The following is a 27994-nucleotide window of genomic DNA, read 5'->3' on the forward strand; positions in this document are numbered from 1 at the left end:
CTCCTACATGTGCTTGTTCACACATGTCGTTACGGTTGTTGCCCTCTTATTTGGTCTCCAGGGTGGATACACTGGACACCAACTTACTGTGTGAGTGGGGTAGTCGCGCAAGAGAATATTGCTACAATAAAAGGGACTGGCCATCTTCTTCGTTTGTTGCAGGGCAAGGAAAAGGCTGTATGGTTTACATTTTCATTTGTGGTAACTAACTTTTTGGGAAACTCAAGAGCAGAGTTGGTGTTATTTCTCCTCAAAACATATAAGGATCTTGGCAGTAACATGTCCTTAACGATTAATTTCTTACATTCTAGACTTTCTTCCATCAAACTGCGGAGTAGTGAGATGAGGATGGTGATGATGTAACCAAGATATTGAAGCTATGGAGAAAATATATCAAGGAAAATGGAATCCATCAATGCTTGCAGATTACTGTTGCATAATTTTAAGAGATGATCCAATGCAGCAATACAAGAAACAAGCAAAAAACAGTTGTCACTGAACGAGGACCAAGTTTTGTAGTGCAATTTCTGTAACTGTTTATAATTTGCAATAGTGTTTAGACAGGTTTTAGTTATTTGAATTGTTGCTAAGTTTTCTCTAAATAAATATCAGAAAATTGTCATAACAAAATATTCTGCATCTGTATATTTACAAAAAGAATAATGTCTCAAGGTACTGAAACTTTTATCATTAATTATATGTAGCAGTAAAAGGAAAACTCATTGTCCAATTTGAATTCAGGAGGTCAAACTCATTAAGAAATGGTTCAGTTCATAAAAGAACCTAACGACTTTTAAAAATATGTAAAACAGTGTTACATGATCTGAAAGGTCCTTGAGCTAGTCGGGTGGAAGGTTCTTCAGCTGCTCAGTCAGGACGTGCAGCCTCTGTACAGGTCCCGGTACCTTCCTCTCCTGCTCTGCACCAATCAGTTAGATAAGTGCAGAGCTGGAGGAGAGAGCAGTTCTCTCACTGATCAGTAAGGACACTGTCTCATTGTTCTCGGTCACATGAAGCTACCCCCAGTCTATAGGACACACTCACTTATTAGCAATATTTTTTCTTGCTAAAAGTGTGTCTTTTCAAGTAAAACATTTTCCAAATTAGGATATAAAAAAGGCTTCTCCCCTGTGTGACTTCTCTGATGTCTAACAGCAGCTGATTTCTGGTTAAAACATTTACCACATTCTGAACAGGAAAAAGGCTTCTCCCCTGTGTGACTTCTCTGATGTCTAACAACAGCTGATTTCTGTTTAAAACATTTCCCACATTCTGAACAGGAAAAAGGCTGCTCCCCTGTGTGACTTCTCTGATGTATAACAAGACCTGATTTCTGGTTAAAACATTTCCCACATTCTGAACATGAAAAAGGCTGCTCCCCTGTGTGACTTCTCTGATGAATAACAAGACCTGATTTCTGGTTAAAACATTTCCCACATTCTGAACAGGAAAAAGGTTTCTCCCCGGTGTGAATTCTCTTATGTCTAATAACATCTGATTTCTGGTTAAAACATTTCCCACATTCTGAACAGGAAAAAGGCTTCTCCCCTGTGTGAGTTCTCTGGTGACTAAGAAGATTTGATTTCTTGTTAAAACATTTACCACATTCTGAACAGGAAAAAGGCATCTTCCCTGTGTGAGTTCTCTGGTGACTAAGAAGATTTGATTTCTTGTTAAAACATTTCCCACATTCTGAACAGGAAAAAGGCTTCTCCCCTGTATGAGTTCTCTTATGTGTAACAAGATTCAATTTCTGGTTAAAACATTTCCCACATTCTGAACAGTAAAAAGGCTTCTCCCCTGTGTGAATTCTCTGATGTGTAACAAGATGTGATTTCTGGTTAAAACATTTCCCACATTCTGAACAAGAAAAAGGCTTCTCACCTGTGTGAGTTCTCTGGTGCTTAACAAGATCTGATTTCTTGTTAAAACATTTCATACACTTGGAACAAGAAAATCTATTCTTTGCTGTGTGAATTCTTTGATGTTTAAGAAAAAAGTTTTTGAGGGGAAAACTATTTCCATACTCTGAACATGAAAATGGCTTCTTAGCTTTAGGAGCAGTTAGTTTTTTAATGCTTATTTTGTGACTTTGATTTTTTTTAGTAGTCGGTAATGAATCAGAAGACAGGACCTGTTTCAAAGGATCAGATGACACATCTTTGCTGTGAAGGGATGATGGTATATCTGGAGTAATGGCATTTCCTTCAATTGTATCCTGTGGGATCTCAAGCTCATCTGATTTGAAAATTGAAGATGTCAGCTGTCCCTCTGATCTCCTGGTACAGTCATCTAAGTAAAAAAAAATATTATATTTGAATAAAATATTCTTGAAATTTATATTTTTGAATATTTCTACATAAACTGTTGGCACAAATGGCAAGTTATGTAAAAATATTGAATTATTCACCTAGACAATGACAGTTCACAGTCTAAACTGTGAATGAACAAACAGCGGTGCTCAACTGTTTGTTCATTCTGCCTCCCAAATATGAAATATGCGAAAATGATGCCAATAAAAATTTCTAGTCCTCTCACAAAAACACAAGCTCCCACTCAGGTCCATCATCTGTCAATGGAAAAACAGAGGTTTCCACATCATTAGTGGCTCAAAGGCTCTTGAAAAGCAACATGGCTTCAAGAAACCAATCCAGCAAAATCCGCTCTTCCAAAATCAAATATACTTCCTACTTAACTCAAATGTAAAGCACTACACCCTACTAAAGCTCATGCATAATGCCGGAAGCTGCCAGATACAGCCTTGCTCTCTGCTGGTTAAGTTCTCTCTGTGCAGCTCCCGTGTTGTGTATTTTCTTCTTAGTTTCTTCTTGTGATCCCAGCCTGTTTACTGACTCCTATTGTGTCTTCAGATTTTGTATTTTCTCTGCCCTCCTGGTTCTGATCCGGCCACCTGACTAGACTTCTTGTCATCTCACAAAACAGCAGGCTACACTGTAGCCAAAGCCTAGGGGTCTTTGTGCAAGTACAGATCCATGTAGAGGGGTTAAAGGGTGATGGGCAAAACTTTGACTATAGATAATAACACATCTAATGAAAAAAAAAAAAAAAGAGTAACTAGTGGTGAAACCTCTCTGGGGTAAATAGAGTATGTTTCTTGGTAGCTCCTGGCATTTTGAACTATAGTAAGGGCCAATATTTTCTATCAGATGAGTTTCAAGAAGAAATATACATTTAATGAGAACTTTTTATAATAGTGCAGAGCTGAGGTGTCTTAAATTTAGATCTTGGGCATTTGGAAGAGACAATGGAGACCTTTTTTTTTAAAGACTACCAGGGAGTTACAAACTCACATAAGTGAGGCAGGCCTATCCGACCATAATCAAACTACCATGGAGAATGAACCTGTAAAAAAAAGACAGAATAAAAAAAAAACAAAAACACGTTACATCCCCAACAAGAACGTATGTTTAGGGGGGAAAACTCCAACACTAAACCAGAGTTGCACTTATTTATGGTGGACCATTGGAGCTACTATGAGTCCTGACCAGAAGAGTAGAGAAAGTATTAGTGCTCCCCATTTCAGGATAGATTGTATCTGAATTCTTTAGGATCGATAATATAATTTATGACGTGGAGTGAATCCATGAAACCAGGGCTCAACTCATGCTAAATTATCTCCTACAGGCATGAATAAATGTATATTACAGCCATCAGTCATGCACAGTTTAGAGATATATTATGGTACAGGTGTAATGTTTTTTGTATACTTCATCGCGATTCTATTTGAAGTTATTTGGTTTAAAATTAAATTGAAAAGTCAGGATAAAGGGAAACTCTGTTGTTATTGTACAGAAATTCACACTTGGCCCTCACTGCATGTTTAAAGTTGTCAATCGCAAAAGCAAGGTTTGGTTACAAAGCCTGGACCTGGTCTTGTAGGGACCATATGAGCACATTCAGCGGCACAGAAGGGAGAGAAGGTAGATTCATCCAATAAGATATCAGGATTCTAGGAAGCCAACAGCATCATTACACTCCGCTTTCTCTCACAGGCCCATCATAATATATATCTTCAAGTGATTTTCTAACTTGTTAGCACTTTCTACATATGCTGTCATTTGGATTGGTAATTTACAGATCTGGGCAGATAAGAGTCAGGATCTTCTCATTTCAGTTGGTAGGTGGATCTTCCAGGTTGTAAGTTCTATAGAAAAGGGGTTTCAATGCCCAAAGTCATTTGAACAGTTTTTGGTGGAGGACAATGTATTGGTCTAGATGCAAAATGGTGATCACACGATTGTGATATGGCCTGACTACATGACCGGTAAATGAGCCTGTGACTGAGAAGAATCTGTGACTTCTCTGCATTTAGTGGTTACTACTCACCTGGACTGCTATCTGTAGGGATCTCCTCTTTACACCGCTCATCACCCCTCACATATGTTTCTGTAGTATTAATATGGGTCAGATCTTCACCCTGAAACAAATATTGTACAAGTCACAGACAGATGGAGAAGTCACACCTATGATCAGCTCTAATCCACCGTTCGCATTACACAAGTATAAACCATATAATACTGGTGGATAAACCAAGAACGAACACAAGACCTTCACAGAAGTATACACATCATAGGGGAGATCTCATGAAACCTTCTCTCCATCTACCTGATGATCCTGAGGAATATTGGGATCTTCTTGTTTACAGTCCTGTTGTAAAAGAGGACGTGGACATCTCTCTGGTGTTGTCCTCTTACTGGATAGATCTGGAGAAAACACATACAGGGACTGAATTCATTCTTTAAATATGGATAATTATAGGCCGTGTGTATTCAGTCCTGTCTATTACCTGGTGATGTGAGGGGCTGGGGAACCTCCATCATGATGTCATTGTACAGATCTTTGTGTCCTTTTAAATACTCCCACTCCTCCATGGAGAAATAGACGGTGACGTCCTGACACCTTATAGGAACCTGACACATACAATGATAGAGTTATCCCTCCGATCCCTTCATAGCTTTACTGTAAAATGTCCCAGCATTCCTAGCAGTGTCACCTCTCCAGTCAGCAGCTCAATCATCTTGTAGGTGAGATCTAGGATCTTCTGGTCATTGATGTCCTCATGCATCAGGGGGTGAGGTGAAAGCTCCGTGATTGGGCTCAGGGTTCTTTCCCATCCCTCAGACAAAAAGTCCTGACAGCGCTCACTAGAGGTCTTCTTCACTACTATGTAATCCTGGTTATAGAGAGACACATTAATACATCTCACTATAGACATTTCCAGAGTCCTCACCTCTCCAGTTCTGTCCATCTGTTATTCCTATAGATAAGAATGATGTAATGTGACGTCATCAGAATCTCTCACCTCTCCAGTAAACCAGAAGAGGATCTCTAGGGTGAGGTGTAATATCTGCTCCGCCATTTTGTCTCTGTCCATATTCATCTTTGATGTGTAAATAAGGAAAATTCTCTTACATAGAAGATATTCACTGAGAGGATCCGATATTGTAGAGACCTGAATGAGAAGTTGAACTGATGTAACGTCATAAATATCCTGTGTAATAATACAATTACTGGAGATAATAAGGGAAACATTTGAGGAGATTTATGTTTTACAGTATCTAGTTTTCTTCTTTACATCTACTAATAAAACCTATATATTTTAGGCCACAGACAACAAGCAGTTTCTTCCACAGAATCTGCAGGTGAATACCTTTCTCATAGACTCATCTTCCTTATTTTTAATTCTTATCTAATTTACCGACACTGGAATCGGCATTAGCAATACTGCAGGAGATATTCATTACACGTGACATGAGAAATAACTACTTCATGTTGAGGACGAAATCTTCATCTTCAACTACGGCTCTATAAACGTATTTGGCCAGAGTCGGCCACTGACTACATCACTATATGTTTCCCGTCTTCACCAGACTGTCAATTTCTATAACGTTAGATCTCAGGTCTGATTGACACACAAAAGTTTGAGGCATTTATGTTTGTTTGGAAGAACACCAAGATAGGAGTTATTTGATACCAAAGTCTCCATGTACAGTGTTTTATGGGGTTTATTTCTGGCCTTAGGATTTCCTATATGACAAGAAAAACTCCATAAAAAAGCAGATATTAAAATCAGAAATAGCAGGAATGATCCGGCGTATGAGGCTATAAACTTGAGTAAAACATAGCTTTTATTGAGCCATTAAAATATGCTGCTAGCACCATAATAAGTCTTAGTGCACAGAAGGATCACAGCTGTCTCGACCTGCGTGTTTCGACGTGCAGTCTTAATCATGGTCTGTTTGAACTGTGGACTAGTGAGTAGTGTTGAGCGAGCACTAAAATGCTCGGGTGCTCGAAGCTCGGGCCGAGCTCGCCGTGATACTCGGGTGCTCGACCCGAGCAACGAGCCCAATGTTAGTCTATGGGAGACCCGAGCATTTTTGCGGCAGCACCCCCGGCAGTCTTTTAAAAGCCTAACAAGTGCCCAAAACGATAGTGACAGTGCTCAAATTACATGGGGACAGCATGCGGATCGCCCCAGGAAGCATTTCTGACCCCCAGGTCACTGCTATCAACAACATGGTCAGAGGTATTAAGCCACTTTTAAGGGCTCACAATAAAACGTTCAAAAACGAAACTGAAACTGCTTTCCTGTGAAATATGTTAAGGAAGTTCCTTTCCAGAGTAAAGACTTGTGTATAAGGTAAAATAAATAACCCCAAAAAAATACTCCTCCACACCTTGGGCTATGTTGACAAGTAGCATTTTTTATGTGTTTTTGCACTTTTGTATTGCTTTCAACCGTTACAAATGCATTCACAGGGAAATGTCATTTTAACATTTTACAACCTCATATGGCCATGTGCTATGTGACACATGCATACAGTGCTGAAAAGACATGGGAACAGCATGGGGAAGACCCCTGGAAGCATCTCTGACACCCAGGTCACTGCCTAAAAGTGTGCCCATCAGAAGTCATCCTTGCCGCATCAGAAGATGCAGACTTGCAACTATCCCCGTGCAAGTCCTTGTCCCAGGGCAGTGTTCAATTGTACCTCCCCCATTCCTTGCAATGCAAGCGCAAATATGCAGCCAACCACCCACCCACCCGCAGGCTGAAATACTATGCTGCTAGCTTGCACTTGAAATGGGGCCTTTTAGTTTGCAGGAGGCCGAGGCTGGTCACTACCTCATGGCTGCTTCGGCAGCGAGGTATCCATACTCAGTTCCCAGCCGCCCGGCGGCCGGGTGTCCATGCTCGATCCCCAGCCGCCAGGGGGCGGCCGGGTGTCCATAAACGGTCCCCAGCCACCCCTATTTCTCCTGTCACCTTCCCACACACTTTTCTTACCCTTGCCTGCTTTAGGGCAGCATTGGACGAGCCCACCAGAGAACCAGCATGATGATGATGATAGAAGTTAGCATCTGCTTTGTTTTCTTGGAATGCAAGCGTAAGTGTGCAGCCTGCCACCCACCCACCCCCAGGCTGTTATACCATACTGCTTGCTTGCACTTGAAATGGGGCCTTTTAGTTTGGAGGAGGCCGAAGCTGGCCACTACCTCATGGCTGCTTCGGCAGCGAGGTATCCATACTCAGTCCCCAGCCGCCCCTATTTGTCCCGGTGTGCCTTATACATAAGATTAAGCGCGCATACCAAAACATTACCTGTGCCCTCCCCAGGGCATTTAGTGGGAAGGACAGCCTATTCCGCTGTAGTGTGTGCATGCCAAACCCCTGTTCATGGTACATGCGAAGATGCCTCCCACCCTTCACCTGTCGTTGCAGACTTGCAACTATCCCCGTTCAAGTCCTTGTCCCAGGGCAGTGTTCAATTGTACCTCTCCCATTCCTTGCAATGCAAGCGCAAGTATGCAGCCTGCCACCCACCCACCCCCAGGCTGCAATACCATACTGCATGCTTGCACTTGAAATTAGGCCTTTTAGGCATGTGGAGGCGGAATCTGGCCACCAAGTCATGGCTGCGTTGGCGGCCTGGTATCCATACTCAGTCTCCAGCCGCCCGGCGGCCGGATGTCCACACTCAGTCCCCAGCCACCAGGGGGGGCCCGGGTGTCCATACTCGGTCCCCAGCCGCCCCTCGTCCGGTTGTCCACACACGGTCCCCAGCCGCCCCTATTTCTCCTGTCAACTTCCCCCCACACACTTTTCTTAGCCTGGCCTGCTATAGGGCAGCATTGGATGAGCCCACCAGAGAACCAGACTCCTCCGGTGGGCCCTGGCTTCTCCATCAGGGGAGTTGAGAGTGCCATGGTGAGAAGCATGATGATGATGATAGAAGTTAGCATCTGCTTTGTTTTCTTGGAATGCAAGCACATGTATGTAATAGCGGCTAGGCCTGAGGTGGTCAGCGTTTTGGCGCATATCCTACCTCCTCCGAGAATTGCTAGATGTTTTCCTGCTACTATCCCAGTTCTATGACTCCCGTTAAAACAAAGCTTCAGGTGATAAATGATGGATGAGGTGGTGGCAAAGGAGAAAGAGCAGGAGGAACAGGGACCATTCACATCAATATCAGGCCAGTCAACCACATATGTCTTGTAGGATATGTTTCTGTAACAAAAGGAGCGGTTCGGCTACACAGTTATAGGGCATACAGTGAGTGCAATGCCTACCAAAAATTTGGAGGCACTCAAATGCCCCTTGGAAATGACATGGAGGTCAGAGGGCCTTAACTAAACTGTTTTTTTCCATTTATAGCAACTGGGTCTCCTGTACACTGTTGGCCTAAGCAATGAATGGAAGGCTTTCCAAAAATTATGAGGAACTGCAATGCCCCTTGAAACAGACGTGGATTACAGCATACTAAAAACCTTCTACCCATTATTGGGGAGTGGGTCTCCCTTAGTTTTCGCCTTTGCATTGAAAAGCAAAAGCTGACTAAAATTAGGAGGAAATGCAATGCCCGTTGGAAGAGTCGTGGAGGTTAGAGGTAATTAAAAACAACATTTCAATGCCCTTTGGAAGAGCTGTGGAGTTCAGAGTGGCTTAAGAAGATGCTTTTAATGCCCATTTGAAGGGACATGGAGGTCACAGTAGCTTAACAAGATGGTTTTAATGCCCCTCGGAAGAGATGTGGAGGTCACAGTAGCCTAACAAGACGGTTTTAATGCCCCTCGGAAGAGACGTGGAGGTCACAGTAGCTTAACAAAATGGTTTTAATGCCCCTTGGAAAAGTGGTGGAGGTCACAGTAGCTTAACAAGATGGTTTTAATGCCCCTTGGAAAAGTGGTGGAGGTCGCAGTAGCTTAACAAGACGGTTTTAATGCCCCTCGAAAGAGACGTGGAGGTCACAGTAGCTTAACAAGACAGTTTTAATGCCCCTCGGAAAAGTGGTGGAGGTCGCAGTAGCTTAACAAGACGGTTTTAATGCCCCTTACAAGAGCCATACAGTACAGCATCTTAAAAACATTATTCCCATTATTGGGGAGTGGGTCTCCCATAGTCTTTGCTTAAGCCTTCCAAGCAAAAGCTGCCAAAAATTAGGACGGAGGAACTTGCAATGCCCCTTACAAGAGCCATGCAGTACAGCATATTACAAACATTATTCCCATTATTGGGGAGTGGGTCCCCCATAGTCTTTGCGTATGCCTTCCAAGCAAAAGCTGCCAAAAATTAGGAGGAAATGCAATGCCCGTTCGAAGAGTCGTGGAGGTTAGAGGTAATTAAAAACAACATTTCAATGCCCCTTGGAAGAGCCGTGGAGTTCAGAGTGGTTTAACAAGGCGCTTTTAATGCCCCTCAGAAGAGACGTGGAGGTCCCAGTAGCTTAACAAGACGGTTTTAATGCCCCTTGGAAAAGTAGTGGAGGTCACAGTAGCTTAACAAGACGGTTTTAATGCCCCTTGGAAGAGACGTGGAGGTCACAGTAGCTTAATAAGACGGTTTTAATGCCCCTCGGAAAAGTGGTGGAGGTCACAGTAGCTTAACAAGACAGTTTTAATGCCCCTTACAAGAGCCATTGTTATGCACACGCCCGGGCTAAGCGGCGTGTGCGTGGGATTGGTAGTGATTCCACTGGACCGTGCCGGAGAGTGAATGCCTGGAGGGGCGTGACTAAGTATTCACCTGATCCGACCAGGGTCGCACGACGGCATACGACGCCAGTGCACCAAGGAGGAACCGAGCAAAGGGACCAGGTGCTACTCCAGGACAGACCCCGGACACGGCTGTTGACCCACACAGGGGAATACAGGAACAGGCTGGTAGGCTGGCACACAGACTGGAGGGTATAGGCAGGCACGACTGGTATGCAGGCAGGCGGGTATGCAGGCAGGGGGGTAAAGGCAAGCACAGCTAGAGTGCAGACAGGGAGGCACCAGCAGGTAGGAACACAGGCGGGATAGGGCCCAGTACACACTGGGACTCAGGAACATTACAGGCAGAGGGGTACAGGCAGGGCAGGACAGGACTGCCGGAGCAGCGGGCAGAAGCAGGGCAGGACAGGACTGCCGGAGCAGCGGGCAGAAGCAGGGCAGGACAGGACTGCCGGAGCAGCGGGCAGAAGCAGGGCAGGACAGGACTGCCGGAGCAGCGGGCAGAAGCAGGGCAGGACAGGACTCTGTTCACACGGAACAGACAGGAAGGGAAAGACAGAGCCAGATACTCACACAGTACTTGCAGGGACAACAAGCAGGAGTTAGGTACGAGTACAGACTCTGCAGAAAAAGGAAGGGAACGGACATAGAGGCAAAACAGGTAAAGGACAGGAGAAAGTTCAGACTGGAACTGAGTGTACGGAGGAGACCGACACTGCAGAGGGATACAGGAGCGGGTCTGGGAATACGGCCCCCAGAGAGGCGGAACGAACAGGCAAGGAGCGTGTTCAGACAGGACAGACAAGAGAACACAGAAAGGACTCAGTTCAGACACGGGAACTAATACCGCAAAGCAGGAGACATACAGGACTTAGTTCAGACACGGGAACTAATACCGCAAAGCAGGAGACATACAGGACACAGTTCAGACACGGGCGCTGATACCGCAAAGCAGGAGACATACAGGACTCAGTTCAGACACGGGAACTGATACAAAAAGCAGGAGACATACAGGACTCAGTTCAGACACGGGAACTGATACAAAAAGCAGGAGACATACAGGACTTAGTTCAGACACGGGAACTAATACCGCAAAGCAGGAGAAATACAGGACTCAGTTCAGACACGGGAACTGATACAAAAAGCAGGAGACATACAGGACTCAGTTCAGACACGGAAACTGATACAAAAAGCAGGAGACATACAGGACACAGTTCAGACACGGGAACTGATACAAAAAGCAGGAGACATACAGGACTTAGTTCAGACACGGGAACTAATACCGCAAAGCAGGAGAAATACAGGACTCAGTTCAGACACGGGAACTGATACAAAAAGCAGGAGACATACAGGACTCAGTTCAGACACGGAAACTGATACAAAAAGCAGGAGACATACAGGACTTAGTTCAGACACGGGAACTAATACCGCAAAGCAGGAGACATACAGGACTAAGTTCAGACAGGCCTGGAAATACAGCCTCCAGGAAAGGCAGACAAGGAAACAAAGACGGGACCTGGCACCTTCAGAGTGCAAGCACACACTGAAGGAAAACACTATGCTCAGGCAGGGATAGAAGGGAGCTGCTGAGCTATATACCAAGTGTCAGACAGCAATAGGCTGAGGACGCACAAGGGGTGTGACCCACAGCAGGTACAAAAAGCAGGAAGTGATCGGGCGCCGCCCTTAAGCAGCAGAGACAGACACAAACAGACAGCATGGAGGGAAGCCAGAGAGACATTCTGGACAGGAGATCAAGTGCGCGCTCCTGCACAGTGGAAAATGGACCACTATGCAAGGACGCCGCCAGGTATGTTACAGTACCTCCCCCCTTACGCCCCCTCTTCTTCAGGCCTGCCAGAATCTTCCGCAGGGAATTCGAGGACCAGTCGTTCACTGGGTTGGAGGGGGACAGAGACTTGAGGGTAATCTCTGCTTCGAGGTACATCTTGTCAAGCTCACAGGAAAAAATAGACGGGTTATCAGGTACATAATGAGGAAAAGTCACTGTCTCTTTGTTATCTGGTGGTACCCCGGAGGATTCAGGAAACAACTGGAGGTCCTCCGCCGGGTCAGAAGAGTGCAGAGGCTCAGAGAAAACAACTGCTTCAGAGTACACTAGGTCGGACTCACTGGAGGAAGCAGGCGAGGTATCGGGTACCGAGTATAGGAAAGTCTCTGTCCATTCACCACCAGGTGGCACCCCGAAGGGTTCTGAACACAACTGGAGGTCCTCCGCCTGGTCGGAGGGGTGTAGAGACTCGGGAGTAACCTCTGCTTCGGAGTACACTAGGTTGGACTCACTGGAGGAAGCAGGCGAGGTATCGGGTACCGAGTATAGGAAAGTCTCTGTCCATTCACCACCAGGTGGCACCCCGAAGGGTTCTGAACACAACTGGAGGTCCTCCGCCTGGTCGGAGGGGTGTAGAGACTCGGGAGTAACTTCTGCTTCGGAGTACACTAGGTTGGACTCACTGGACGAAGCGAGCGAGGTATCAGGTACAGAGTATAGGAGAGTCTCTGTCCTTTCGCTACCAGGTAGCACCCCGAAGGGTTCAGGAGACAACTGGAGATCCTCCGCCTGGTCGGAGGGGTGTAGAGACTCGGAGGTAACTACCACTTTGGGGTACCCATTGTCAGGCTCACAGGACGAAGCGGACAAAGTATTGAGTACCGGGTGTAGAGAAGTCTCTCTCCATTTGTCATCGAGTGGTATCCCGGAGGGTTCAGGAGGCAACAGGGGATCCTCCGCCAGGTAGTAGAGGTGCACAGACTCTGAGGTAACCACAGCTTTGGAGCATCCTTGGACATGCACACCGGTTAAAGAGAGAGAAGCATCTGATGCCGGGTGCAGGAAGTTCTCCTGTGTGGAGTCTGGATGGGCAGAAATCTCTTCGGGCAGGAGAACTGGTGCACTACCCACGCACATTACCCATTGGGGTTTCTCCGGGATACAGGGAGATGAAGCTTCAGTAGGGACTTCAAGGTTGGGGTCAGGAGGTCTCAGGGAGGACAGACCCTGGCGTGACGGCTTGCCTCTACGTCTAGCACGTCTGGACTGCCTCTTGAGGTTGAGAGAAGTATTCCGGAAAGCGTAGTCACCCTGTGAGGATTCTGGGTGGGCAGTAGTCTCATTGGGCTGGAGGACTATTGCGCTACCCACACACATTACCCATCGGGGCTGCTCCGGGATATTGGGAGGTGAAGCTTCAGCAGGAGCCTCCGGGTTAGGATCATCGAAGACCATTAGAAAGGCCACCAGGAAGGCCATTAGGTCCCGGAGGATCGGATCCTGTGTTTCATATAGGGGGTTGATCCATTCCAAGGCATCACCCGCCAGGTAAGACATCATAAAGGCCACTTTAGCCCAATCGGAAGGAAAGTAGAGAGGGTAGGCCTTAAAGTGTAGCATGCATTGCTCCACAAATGCACGACACTGTCTTGGATCCCCATAGTAACGTGGCGGATCCGCAGGAACGAGAGCTGATAGATCCATCTGGACGGTGCGTAATTTCGCCTGGAACTCAGCTAAGAGAAAAAAAAAAATTATTTATTTATTTTAATGCATATATTCGCTGGAAAACTTCTCAGAGGGCGAAGGCCGTGGGGCTCAACGGGAACCATGGCCTGAGCATGCTGTTATGCACACGCCCGGGCTAAGCGGCGTGTGCGTGGGATTGGTAGTGATTCCACTGGACCGTGCCGGAGAGTGAATGCCTGGAGGGGCGTGACTAAGTATTCACCCGATCCGACCAGGGTCGCACGACGGCATACGACGCCAGTGCACCAAGGAGGAACCGAGCAAATGGACCAGGTGCTACTCCAGGACAGACCCCGGACACGGCTGTTGACCCACACAGGGGAATACAGGAACAGGCTGGTAGGCTGGCACACAGACTGGAGGGTATAGGCAGGCACGACTGGTATGCAGGCAGGCGGGTATGCAGGCAGGGGGGTAAAGGCAAGCACAGCTAGAGTGCAGACAGGGAGGCACCAGCAGGTAGGAACACAGGCGGGATAGGGCCCAGTACACACTGGGACTCAGGAACATTACAGGCAGAGGGGTACAGGCAGGGCAGGACAGGACTGCCGGAGCAGCGGGCAGAAGCAGGGCAGGACAGGACTGCCGGAGCAGCGGGCAGAAGCAGGGCAGGACAGGACTGCCGGAGCAGCGGGCAGAAGCAGGGCAGGACAGGACTGCCGGAGCAGCGGGCAGAAGCAGGGCAGGACAGGACTGCCGGAGCAGCGGGCAGAAGCAGGGCAGGACAGGACTCTGTTCACACGGAACAGACAGGAAGGGAAAGACAGAGCCAGATACTCACACAGTACTTGCAGGGACAACAAGCAGGAGTTAGGTACGAGTACAGACTCTGCAGAAAAAGGAAGGGAACGGACATAGAGGCAAAACAGGTAAAGGACAGGAGAAAGTTCAGACTGGAACTGAGTGTACGGAGGAGACCGACACTGCAGAGGGATACAGGAGCGGGTCTGGGAATACGGCCCCCAGAGAGGCGGAACGAACAGGCAAGGAGCGTGTTCAGACAGGACAGACAAGAGAACACAGAAAGGACTCAGTTCAGACACGGGAACTAATACCGCAAAGCAGGAGACATACAGGACTTAGTTCAGACACGGGAACTAATACCGCAAAGCAGGAGACATACAGGACACAGTTCAGGCACGGGAGCTGATACCGCAAAGCAGGAGACATACAGGACTCAGTTCAGACACGGGAACTGATACAAAAAGCAGGAGACATACAGGACTCAGTTCAGACACGGGAACTGATACAAAAAGCAGGAGACATACAGGACTTAGTTCAGACACGGGAACTAATACCGCAAAGCAGGAGAAATACAGGACTCAGTTCAGACACAGGAACTGATACAAAAAGCAGGAGACATACAGGACTCAGTTCAGACACGGAAACTGATACAAAAAGCAGGAGACATACAGGACACAGTTCAGACACGGGAACTGATACAAAAAGCAGGAGACATACAGGACTTAGTTCAGACACGGGAACTAATACCGCAAAGCAGGAGAAATACAGGACTCAGTTCAGACACGGGAACTGATACAAAAAGCAGGAGACATACAGGACTCAGTTCAGACACGGAAACTGATACAAAAAGCAGGAGACATACAGGACTTAGTTCAGACACGGGAACTAATACCGCAAAGCAGGAGACATACAGGACTAAGTTCAGACAGGCCTGGAAATACAGCCTCCAGGAAAGGCAGACAAGGAAACAAAGACGGGACCTGGCACCTTCAGAGTGCAAGCACACACTGAAGGAAAACACTATGCTCAGGCAGGGATAGAAGGGAGCTGCTGAGCTATATACCAAGTGTCAGACAGCAATAGGCTGAGGACGCACAAGGGGTGTGACCCACAGCAGGTACAAAAAGCAGGAAGTGATCGGGCGCCGCCCTTAAGCAGCAGAGACAGACACAAACAGACAGCATGGAGGGAAGCCAGAGAGACATTCTGGACAGGAGATCAAGTGCGCACTCCTGCACAGTGGAAAATGGACCACTATGCAAGGACGCCGCCACGTATGTTACAGCCATACAGTACAGCATCTCGAGAATATTATTCCCATTATTGGGGAGTGGGTCTCCCACAGTCTTTGCTTATGCCTTCCAAGCAAAAGAAGACAAAAATGAAGACGGAGGAATTTTCACTAATGGCAACACAGACCACGGTCACCCTGGTGGTATAGTGGTGGTGGAGGCTGAGGATAAGGAGAAGAACATAAAACAGCTGAAATGAGGAAGCGTATACCCATGTGTGGGTATGAAGCGGTGCATGTGAATACACCTCCCGAAATAACACAGTGGATTTGACTTTATGTTACTCTGCTGTCATTTGGTGGTGATGAGAAGTCTGGCCCAATCCAGCCCTTGTTCATTTTGATAAGGGTCAGCTTGTCAGCATTATCAGTTGACAGGCGAGTTCACTTATCAGTTATAATTCCCCCAGAGGCACTAAAAACACGCTCCGATAACACGCTAGCGGCAGGGCAGGCCAGGACCTCCAAGCTATACAGAGCGAGTTCATTCCAAGTGTCCTGCTTGGATACCCAATAATTAAAAGGCACAGATGAATCACAGGGGACGCTGGTACGGTCGGCAAGGTACTCCCTCACCATCTTTTGAAACTTTCCACTCCTTGTGAAAGTACCCCGCGCCTCAGAGTCTGTCCGAAGGGAGGGTCTGAGAAAACTGTCCCAGAACGTTGACAGTGTTCCCCTGCCTCTGCTGGATTGGAGTTGCCTCTCTCTCGCTTGTACGCCTTGGTTGGGCAACGAACTGTGACCTCTGCCAGTAGCGTGTTCAGATGGGAATTTTTTTAACAGTTCTGCAGCAGGGGCCTTCTGGTACTACCCCATTTTTATAGACCTCTCCACCTCAGGAATAAGAGAGTGAAAGTTCGACCGATATGGCTTCTTGATCCATCCCATCACACTCTGGCTGCAATGCCTTCTCTTTAATTCTCTGCAGAGAGCGTTGCACAAGACAGACAAGTGGAATGCTGACGCTAATGATGGCGTCATCGCCACTCACCATCTTGGTGGACTCCTCAAAGTTTGTCAAGATGGTACATAAGTCAGACATCCAGGTCCACTCCTGAGGTCTTATGTGTGGAGTCTGACCTGAATATCGACGGCCTTGTTGCAGCTGGTACTCCACAACTGCTCTCTTCTGCTCACAAATCCTTTGCAACATGTGGAGGGTAGAGTTCCAACGTGTGGGGACATCACACACCAGTCGGTGCGACGGAAGCTGCAAACGCTGCTGCAACACAGCAACGGCGGCGGAAGCTGTAGCCGACTTGCGAAAATGAGCTGACAGGCGGCGTACTTTGATGAGCAGATCTGGCAACTCGGGGTACGATTTAAGAAACCGCTGAACCACGAGGTTGAGCACATGAGCCAGGCATGGTACGTGTGTGATCTCGTCTCGCCTCAGAGCCGCCACCAGGTTACGGCCATTGTCACACACGAGCATGCCTGGATGTAGGTTCAGCGGTGTCAGCCACAGATCTGCCTGCTCTTTCACAGCTGTCCACAACTCACAAGCAGTGTGAGGTTTCTCACCTAAGCTTATGAGTTTCAGCACAGCCTGTTGCCGCTTGGCGGAGGCAGTACTGCAGTGCTTCCAGCTTGTAACTGATGTGGTGATATCTGAGATGGAGGCTGAACATGAGGAGGAGGAGGAGGATGATGCGCAGGAGCTGTACACTGTGGGGTCAACTCTGACTGACATAGGGCCCGCAATCCTCGGTGTAGGGAGGATGTGTTCTGTCCCAAGGTCCGACTGGGTCCCGGCTTCCACTATGTTTACCCAGTGTGCCGTCAGGGAGATGTACCGTCCCTGGCCACAAGCACTTGTCCACGTGTCCGTTGTCAGGTGGACTCTCCCAGTAACTGCGTTGTTGAGGGCACGGCAGATGTTTTGGGACACGTGCTTGTGTAGTGAAGGGATGGCACACCGGGCAATATAGTGTCGGCTGGGGACCGAGTACCGAGGGACGGCCACCGCCATAAGGTTGCGGAAGGATTCCGTCTCCACCAGCCTAAAAGGCAGCATTTCCAACGCAAGCAGTCGTGAAATGTGCGAATTTAGGACTCTGGCCTGTGGGGCGTTAGCTGCGAATTTCCGCTTTCGTTCAAAGGTCTGGGATATGGACAATAGAACGCTGCGGTGGGACGTAGACGTGGACGTTGATGCTGTTTCTTGAGAAACTGCCATAACAAGTGAAGACTGAGAGGAGGGGGCATCTTTGCATGCAGTATGGACAGGGGATTGCCTTGCACACACAACAGGGGGTTCTATTGCACGCACAACAGCGGAAGAAGCAGTGGTGACACCCGCTGACACTGGTCGTGGACCCTGGGGTTCGCTCCACATAGTCAGGTGCTTTGCTGCCATGTGCCTGATCATGCTGGTGGTGGTCAAGCTTGTAGTTTTGTCACCCCTGCTGATGCTGGCCTGCCAGGTGGTACAAATGGCCTTTTTGGGGTTATCAGCAGAGTCTTTAAAAAAATTCCAGACTCTGGAAGACCTACAGGTTGTACTGGCAACGTCCATCGTGTTGTTGTTACGGGGAACTGTTGCCTGCCTTCTGTGTGCGGCCACCACACTGCTTCTTCCTGCCTGTTGGGGTACTCTGGCTCCATCACCCTGTGTGCTGCTGGCCTCGCTCTGCGTGTCCTCCTGACACGTTGGGTCAGTTACTAGATCATCCACCACCTCCTCCTTTTCCACTTGCGCACCACGATCCTCCTCCTCACTTCCTGGCAATTGTGTCTCGTCATCGTCCACCTCTTGTGACAAATTGCCAGCGTCGACTTCCTGTGGCCGTGCTGTTCAAATATTTACGTCGCCAGGAGACTCGCAACACTCATCAGGAGGGCGTTAAACTAGAAGAAGAGGGGATGGGAAGAAAAACGCCGGACACGAACATGAAACCAGAGAACATACTAATGAAAGATATGAAGCGCGACAAAGAAGGTCCAAGACAAGATGCTTGGAAGGGCGGTAAGGAAATTTCTAATACAATCCACAGGGAGAAGATTGGAACAAAACAAAATCGTGTAAACTGCGTGCTAGCAAATGCCAGGAGCCTGACAAACAAGATGGATGAACTGGAAGCAGAAATATCTACAGGTAACTATGACATAGTGGGAATAACCGAGACATGGTTAGATGAAAGCTATGACTGGGCAGTTAACTTACAGGGTTACAGTCTGTTTAGAAGGGATCGAAGAAGTCGGAAAGGGGGTGGAGTCTGTCTATATGTAAAGACGTGTCTAAAGCCTACAATACGGGAGGATGTATGGGAGGGAAATGAGGAGGTCGAGTCCTTATGGGTGGAGATACATGGGGCAAAAAACAATAATAAAATTATCATAGGAGTCTCTTATAAACCACCAAATATAGCAGAAGCCACGGAAAGTCTATTAATGAGACAAATAGACGAAGTAGCAAAAAATAACGAGGTGATTATTATGGGGGACTTCAACTACCCCGATATAGACTGGGAAACCGAAAGCTGTAGATCTCAGAAAGGAAACAGGTTTCTGTCAATTATCAAAGACAATTATTTGTCACAACTTGTGCAGGAACCAACTAGAGGGACGGCCCTTTTAGACTTAATATTAACTAACAGGCCAGACAGAATAACTGAGGTGCAGGTCGGGGGGCACCTGGGAAATAGTGACCACAACATTATACAATTCCACATGTGCTTCAGTAGGGTGCCCAGCAAGGGAGTCACAAAAACACTGAACTTCAGGAGGGCAAAGTTTGATCAGCTAAGAGATGCCCTTCACCTTATAGACTGGGATAGTATCTTTAGTAATAGGAGCACGGATAGAAAATGGGAAATTTTCAAAACAGTCCTACATAGTCACTGTAGAAGGTACATACCTTATGGGAATAAAAGGGCTAGGAATAGGAGGAAGCCAATGTGGCTAAATAAGGAAGTCAAGAGGGCAATGAAAAACAAAAAAAGGGCTTTCGGTAAACTTAAACAAGAAGGCAGCGAGGAAGCGCTAATATCTTATAGGGAAAAAAGCAAAATCTGTAAGAAACAAATAAGAATAGCAAAAGAGGAGACAGAGAGACTAATTGCCAAGGAAAGTAAAACGAATCCCAAACTGTTCTTTAACTATATAAACAGTAAAAGGATTAAAACTGATGGAGTTGGCCCATTGAAAAATAACCTGGGTAAAATCATAGAGGGCGATGAGGGTAAAGCAAACCTACTCAATAGCTTCTTCTCCACTGTTTTCACAAAAGAAAACAATTTATCGGAGGAAATGCAGAGTGATAAAGTAAACCCTCCGCTAAATATCACCCACCTAACCCAGGAGGAAGTTCAGAAACGCCTAAATAATATCAAAATAGACAAGTCACCAGGCCCAGATGGCATACACCCCCGGGTACTAAAAGAATTAAGTAATGTGATAGACAGACCGCTGTATCTTATATTCAAGCACTCTTTATGGACAGGGACTGTCCCACTAGACTGGCGCCAAGCAAATGTGGTACCAATATTCAAAAAGGGGTCTAAAAGTGACCCTGGGAACTATAGACCAGTAAGCTTAACGTCTGTTGTGGGTAAATTGTTTGAAGGATTTCTTAGAGATGCTATTGTAGAATATCTTAATGATAATAACTGTCTAACTCCATATCAACATGGATTCATGAGGGATCGCTCCTGCCAAACAAACCTGATGGCCTTCTACGAGGAGGTGAGCTCACAGCTGGACCGGGGAGAGTCAGTGGATGTTGTATACCTTGACTTCTCCAAAGCGTTTGATACCGTGCCACACAAAAGGTTGGTATATAAAATGAGAATGCTTGGTCTGGGGGATAATGTGTGCAAGTGGGTAAATAGCTGGCTGAGTGATAGAAAGCAGAGGGTGGTTATCAATGGAGTAAGCTCAGGGTGTGTCAGGGTTACTAGCGGGGTGCCTCAAGGGTCTGTCTTGGGCCCTATATTATTTAATATATTTATTAATGATCTAGTGGAAGGGTTGCATAGTAAAATAGCAATATTTGTAGATGATACTAAACTTTGTAAAGTAGTTAATACAGATGAGGATAGGGCACAGCTACAGGAGGATTTAGATAAATTGGGGAGTTGGGCCAAAAAATGGCAAATGGGGTTCAATGCCGATAAATGTAAGGTCATGCACATGGGAAAGAAAAACAGCAGTCACCCATACATATTAAATGGGAAACCGTTGGGGAAATCTGACATGGAGAAGGACCTGGGCGTCTTGGTTAATAGCAAATTAAATTGGAGTGCCCAGTGTCAGGCAGCAGCTGCGAAGGCAAATAGAGTCATGGCATGCATCAGAAGAGGAATAGGGGCATATGATGAGAACATTGTTCTTCCTCTGTATAAAGAGCTGGTAAGGCCGCACTTAGAATATTGTGCACAGTTCTGGGCTCCTGTGCTCAGGAAAGACATATTGGAGCTAGAGAGGGTACAAAGGAGGGCGACTAAGGTAATAAAGGGAATGGAGGGACTAGAATACCCAGAGAGGTTGTCAAAATTAGGCCTATTTACATTGGAAAAGAGAAGGCTTAGGGGAGACCTCATAAACATGTATAAATACATCAGGGGGCAGTACAGAGATCTCTCCCATGACCTGTTTATACCAAGGATGGTGACAAAGACGAGGGGGCACACTATGCGTCTGGAGGAAAGGAGGTTCCTGCACCATCATAGAAGGGGATTCTTTACGGTCAGAGCCGTGAGACTCTGGAACTCTCTGGGAGAGGAAGTGGTGATGTCCAACTCACTTAAAGAGTTCAAGAGAGGCCTGGACGCCTTTCTTGAGAACAATAAAATTACATCTTATGCTTAGTTAATTAATCCAGGGATTTTATCTGACTGCCAGATTGGTGTCGGAAAGTGAATTTTTCCTCAATGATGTAAATTGGCCTATGCCGCATGTTTTTTTGTTGCCTTTCCCTGGATCAATGCTGCGGAATAGCTGCAGTGCACAAGAAATAGGCTGAACTGGATGGACGCTTGTCTTTTTTCGGCCTTACAAACTATGTAACTATGTAACTATGTAACTATTTGGGCATCACTACATGGGATCTCCTCTTCCACCACTTCAAGCGGAGCAGGCGAGGGGCACAAATCTGGAAATGGACCAGTGAACAGCTCTTCAGAGTGTCCAAGTGTGGGATCAGTTGCTGTCTAATGACACTCGGCATGGTGGGAGGAAGGAGCATCAGGGTGAGGAGGAGTATGCGGTTGAGACTCACGGCTACTAAGAGTTGACCATGTGGAAGACAGACCGGAGGTGGTGGTGCCCAGGTAACTGGAAATATTATCTGCTATCCAATTAATAACCTGTTCACACTGATCAGTTCGCAATACTGGTGTTGTTCTGTGCTTCCCTAGTAATTCGGTCAAGAAGTGGGAGCGAGAAGATGTGGCTGTTGGTTGTGGCACATTTTCACCTTGGCCACAGCCCCATCCTCTGCACGCACCATCACCAGAACGTCCAGTTCCACGTCCCTTGCCACGTGCCTTGCCCATTGTAAAGGAAGTAAAATAGCTTACACTCGCACTATCAATGGAAAAAGGGTAATAAAAAGTAGATTAGAACCGTGGAAGAGGAAAACCACAGTTCTATTTCTCTAGCCTACACCCGACTCTTTTAAACAATCTGAAAAATCAGGGAGACACTATTAGTTTTTTTTTTACGGCATAAAATGCCAAGAGCAAGATAATAGAGATTTTTTTACCGTGGAACAGCAAAACCACAGTTATAATTTACTGGTGTATACCAGACTTTTTTAAATATATATATTTGCGGTTGAACAGTGAGCGACACACTCAAACTGTTTTTTTTTAGATACAAATGGCCCAAAAGTGGATAATACAGAGGTTTGAACCGTGGAACTGCAAAACCACACTTCTGTTTCTCTGGCCTACACCAGACTATTTTCAACAGATATATTTGTGTCTGAAAAATCAGGGAGACACTATTAGTTTTTTTTTACGGCAAAAAATGCCAAAAGCAGGATAATAGAGATTTTTTACCGTGGAACAGCAAAACCACAGTTATAATTTACTGGTGTATACCAGACTTTTTTAAATATATATATTTGCGGTTGAACAGTGAGCGACACACTCAAACTGTTTCTTTTTTAGATACAAATGGCCCAAAAGTGGATAATGCAGAGGTTTGAACCGTGCAACTGCAAAACCACACTTCTGTTTCTCTGGCCAACACCAGACTATTTTCAACAGATATATTTGTGCCTGAAAAATCAGAGACACACTTTTTTTATTTTATTTTTTTTTGGGGGGGAGGACACCAAAAGGTTAATAAGACGGGTATTTGTACAGTGTGAAGGAGGAAAAAAAAAAGAGGACTTAGATGAAAAAAAATGGATTTTTCCTGGCCCCCGAGACCTGGAGTTAAGTCCAGCAATTTCAGCAACAGGAGCACACAGGACTGTAATACAGCGTTTGCTGGTATAACCACTGCGTCTCCTATACAGCCTGCCTGCCTGCCTGATATCTGGGATGGATATTAGTCCTGAGAAGGACTGTTTGTTTGATCTGGCAGCCTTTACAGACCCTACACTAACTATTTCGCAGTATATATCTCTCCCTAAATCAGCAGCGCTGTCCCTACTCTGTCTGATCCCAGCCGTTCGTGTCCAAGATGGCGGCACCCGGTTTTAAATACTCGAGGTGGCGCTGTGCGGCCAGCCAATCAATGTAATGCCCACAACCAACATGGCTGCGGCATTACAGTGACTGGCTGGCAGTCCCTGCATGTTCATTGGCTCTGTAAAGAGCGCCAAACATGCAGGGCAGAGACCCGAGCTCCCGCCCGAGTAACCCGGAAGTGCTCGGTGCTCGCCGAACATCCCGAGTAGCGTGATGCTCGGGCGAGTACGGAGCAGTGTCGAGCATGTTCGCTCAACACTACTAGTGAGCATATAAAGGTAGGTTGTAATTAAAGAAAAGTTATCATGTGCTCACTAGTCTCGGAGGTCAGTATGATTGGCATAGACAAAAGTTAAATAAAAACGTTAGTGACACACATATATTATTATCCTCTAAAATTAATATCATTGATATGTAGAAAAAATAAAAATATTTGTGATACAAATATAGAATAAATATAAATACTAGAGATATACCATGTCCAAGCTGTAAACAAAACTGTCTTTAATATTGTAGTATTAGATCCTATCTAAAGGGTACTCGGGTTTCTAACATAAAAATGCAATATGATCCCTATTTAGCAGTTTGCGTCTATGGTCTCCCTCCTTGGATAGGTCTATATACTTTTTCTATGCCTTGAAATTTCAGTGCTGAATCTTCCCCTTTATGGAACATTTGGAAGTTTCGACACTGCTGAAATATTTGTGGCCAAAGGATTAACCGCATCAGGTATGTCTTCTAATCCGAAGTTTTAAAGGGACGGTAGTACAACCAATGTATTGGATGTTACATGTAATACATTCAACAAGGTATATAACCAAGGGTGTGCTGCAATTAATAAAGTCATGTATTTTGTACATACGATTATTATGCAGTGAGATAAAAATCCTTTTCACTGCATTTTACACAGGGCTGTGGAGTCGGAGTCGTGGAGTCGGAGCCCATTTTGGTGGAGTCGGAGTCGGTATAAAATGGACCGTAGTAGTAGTTCAATGCAGTAGTTCAATGCAGTTTGTGGGAAATTTTTTTCATAAGACTTTGGGAAAGAAATGAAATGTGCTATAAATATCTGTCCTATTCCTGATCAAAGGTTCTAGACTTTTAGCTGAGATTAATCTGTGCTACAGTAAATTTATCACTTAAACATGAGCCGGGTATGAGGGAGTCGGAGACATGGAAATTGAGGAGTCGGAGGTTTGGCTTACCGACTCCACAGCCCTGGTTTTACAGCGGTTCGCTCCGCATTTGAAAAAAACACTAAGGTTTAACCAGGTAGTAGATTCAGAGTGTGCTTTTCACTTTTCAGGAAAAGACAGGGGGACAGGATGGTACCCACCGTGGGTGCTTTATTAGCCACAAACCAAATATCCTTGGTAAGAATTTTATTAAGCCCCATATCCTGGTGTAGCATTAGTTTTTTTCTCTATAATGGACACCACTTTGTTTTACGGTGGACTATAAGTTGTAGAGAATGTCACACTGGAAGTTTCACATCCCAAATATTTTTTTTCGTCCCTTATTTTTGAGAAGATCCTTACGCTCTAGGCTCAATACCATTTTGTATGCTTTTTTAAGATTCCAATCAGGATAACCTCTTTTTGCCAATCTGTCACAAACTTCTCTGGCCTCCATATCAAAGGCAGTATTATCCGTACAATTTTGTTTCGCCCTAATTAATTTCCCATATGGAATATTGCGCTTGATATGCAGGGGGTGGCAAGAATTGGCCTGCAGAATACTATTACTGGCAGTCTCTTTTCTATAGGGTATTATTTTTACTGTATTGAGATATTTATCACCGTTCAATTTAAGTTCCAAAAAATGTATTTCTCTAGGATCAAACTAAAGTGTGAATCTCAAATTGAAAACATTGTTGAGATTTTCTGCAAATTTCAATGCCTCCTCCTGTGTGCCTCCCCACACAAGGAGGAGGTCGTCGATAAATCGACTGTACCATATGATTTTGGGGCTGTAAATATTGCTCTCATTGTAAATGTGTTGCTCCTCCCATTTGGATATTATTACATTAGCCAATGACGGTGAAAATTTGCTACCCATACTTACTCCCCTCCTTTGTAAAAAAAAAAACTGATTGTCAAAGCAGAAATAATTATGATCCAGAAGAAATTTAACTGACATGATAATGAAATCTTTAATTCCTACTGTATACGTAGCATTGGTATCCAAGTGATAGCTCAGGCTAGTTAATGCTACACTGTGTGGTATGGATGGATATAGAGCTATAACATCGCATGATAGCGAGAGATAATTTTCTTGCTATAGAAAAGTCTTCATATACAGTAGCCAAAAATTTAGAGTCCCTAATGTAGCTGGGGATGTCTTATAGTTAGTAAAGCCGAATAAAGACTTGCGTCCATCAAGTTCGACCTGTTAGTTCTGTAATTGCTAAAGTTGATCCAGAGGAGGGCAAAAACCCCAAATGATTTGGCCAATCTTCACCTGAGGAAAAATTCCCTCCCGACTCTGAAACCAGCAGTCAGAATAAATCCCTGTATCAACCTACTATTTTATTTTATTTTTAAGTATACGCTGAAATCTGCCTGGTATCTAGAAAAGCATCCAGTCCCCGCTTGAACTGGTGTAGTGAATCCGACATTACCGTCTCCTCACTCAGTGAATTCCATATTCTCACTGCTCTTACCGTAAAGAACCCCTTCCTATGCTGGTGCTGAAACCTTTTCTCTTCCAGTTTTAGTCTTGCATTAGTGGTTGTAGATAGAAATCTATCCATGCACCCAGTCTCTCTCCCATAGAACCTATGCCCGCTAATATTGGTCTGAGTGGTGGTGGAAATATGTTTTTGTGGATCTTAGGAAATGAATGATATATACAGTACAGACCAAAAGTTTGGACACACCTTCTCATTTAAAGATTTTTCTGTATTTTCGTGACTGAAAATTGTACATTCACACTGAAGGCATCAAAACTATGAATTAACACATGTGGAATTATATACTTAACAAAAAAGAATGAAACAACTGAAAATATGTCTTATATTCTAGGTTCTTCAGAGTAGCCACCTTTTGCTTTGATGACTGCTTTGCACAGCTTCAAGAGGTAGTCACCGGAAATGGTGACACTTAAAACTAGCAAAATTACAAGCTGAATGGCTTGTCATAGAAGTATATAAACAGATCTAAACAATAATGCTGCTGAAAAATTGATACAGTCACTACTGTATCCAATCCTGTACCTAAACAAAGCTGATACTGCCTAGTCACGGATGTTGGCACCCCAAGGAATGCCAATGGTGCCGCCACTCACCGGTGAGTGTCCCTCAGAAACCCTAGTTAATTCTGATATATATATTAAAAAGTGCACGGATACATTAAATAGAACCAGATATGTCTCAAGGTATATATAAAAGAAAGGGTTTGGTACTCATCAGAGAATGGTTCAATAATCTGCCTCAATGCGTATCCCCAACAGCTTCATCAGCAGGCTTGAAACAGGGATGATAATCCATGATGTTCAGCATAGTGTGCCTAATAGCCAGGTGTCCATGTATAAATATCTCACTTCATCCAAACCCCTCCCCAGACTAGGAGACCCATTCCCATTCCTAAAGGTGAATTGTCATAGGATATATAGAATGAAGTCTGTCTACAAAAATGTACTGCGCCTGCGCTACTTCTCAAGCGCTAGAGGTCCGACAATATCCATCCTCTAGTGTGCATGTCCTGAAGTGACGCGCTTCACACTGAAACGCCGGTAAACGGATTAACGCTGCACCACTCGTACCCTAGACTGAGCATGCCTGTAGTTACGTGTTCCACGCCGGAGATCATAATGGCCTATATGTGTCCGGATCATCACCCTTGTCAGTAGATAAAGTAACATAGGCTGCAATTACAGTTAGAGTGAGCCGGAGAATTCATTGTATACAGTATCTCATATTGTAGATTTCACCTTGTAATCTCCCTGTTCTGCATTATGTTGCTACAATTATTACAAGTCCCCCATATCAGGGACATAAATAATTATATTGGTTACTTCAGCCTGGTGTTTGTCTGTGCGTTGCATCCGGTTACCTGATTACAGGGGCATAATGGGGGCATTACATTGTATGGGGGCATCATACATACTGCATAAGGGGCATAAAGGGGGCATTACACTGTGTGAGGGCATCATACATCCTACATAAGGGTCATAATGGGGGCATTACACTGTGTGGGGGCATCATACATCCTGCATAAGGGGTATAATGGGGGAATTACACTGTGTGGGGGCATCATACATCCTGCATAAGGGGCATAATGGAGGCATTACACTGTGTGGGGGCATCATACATACTACATAAGGGGCATAATGGGGGCATTACACTGTGGGGGTCCTGTACTCTGAGAACAATATGTTTCCTCCCTTCCTGTCTCCATAGTTGGGTCGTATGTATCTATTACAGGAAACAGAACAGAAACCTTATGATTCTTATAAAGCGGCAACACAAGACCCCAAAAGAGCCTCGGTGCTAAAGGGGTTAATGCCCCCTGCGCCCAGTAATGGGGGTCTCCACATACCTCCACCTGCAGAGCCGCCACCACATATATGGCTGTTGTGTGCGCACAGGACCTTTGATGAGGTCACAGGAGGGGAGGAGTCAGGGGTCACATGATCAGGGGCCTCAGTGGATGCAGGACTCTGCTGTGCTGGTTGTCATGGTGCTGGATGAAGTTGTCTATTGGCTATAGAGATAGATTAGATAGTGTGTCTCTCCATAACCAGGATTACACAGTA

The 27994-nt window shown here is 45.6% G+C and overlaps 2 protein-coding genes across 2 annotated transcripts in view; one reads left to right on the forward strand and one right to left on the reverse strand.

The window, feature by feature from the left end:
* The window catches only part of LOC141171888 (gastrula zinc finger protein XlCGF66.1-like), a 469561-nt gene that overhangs the window by 393274 nt on the left and 48293 nt on the right, over positions 1–27994 (forward strand). The window lies entirely within an intron of this gene.
* LOC141171869 (uncharacterized) lies at positions 385–27863 on the reverse strand. Its single transcript, XM_073655500.1, has 7 exons — positions 27778–27863; positions 5324–5473; positions 5015–5194; positions 4808–4931; positions 4627–4724; positions 4348–4438; positions 385–2292 (listed from the first exon to the last, which is right to left on the reverse strand). Exons 2-7 carry the CDS (start codon positions 5399–5401, stop codon positions 1067–1069), a joined length of 1797 nt encoding a protein of 598 aa, XP_073511601.1. The 5' UTR covers positions 5402–5473; positions 27778–27863; the 3' UTR covers positions 385–1066.

The sequence above is a fragment of the Phyllobates terribilis genome, unplaced genomic scaffold (genome assembly GCF_046119375.1).
Source record: "Phyllobates terribilis strain yellow unplaced genomic scaffold, ASM4611937v1 Scaffold_12__6_contigs__length_324123572, whole genome shotgun sequence".
Classification (NCBI taxonomy): domain Eukaryota; kingdom Metazoa; phylum Chordata; class Amphibia; order Anura; family Dendrobatidae; genus Phyllobates; species Phyllobates terribilis.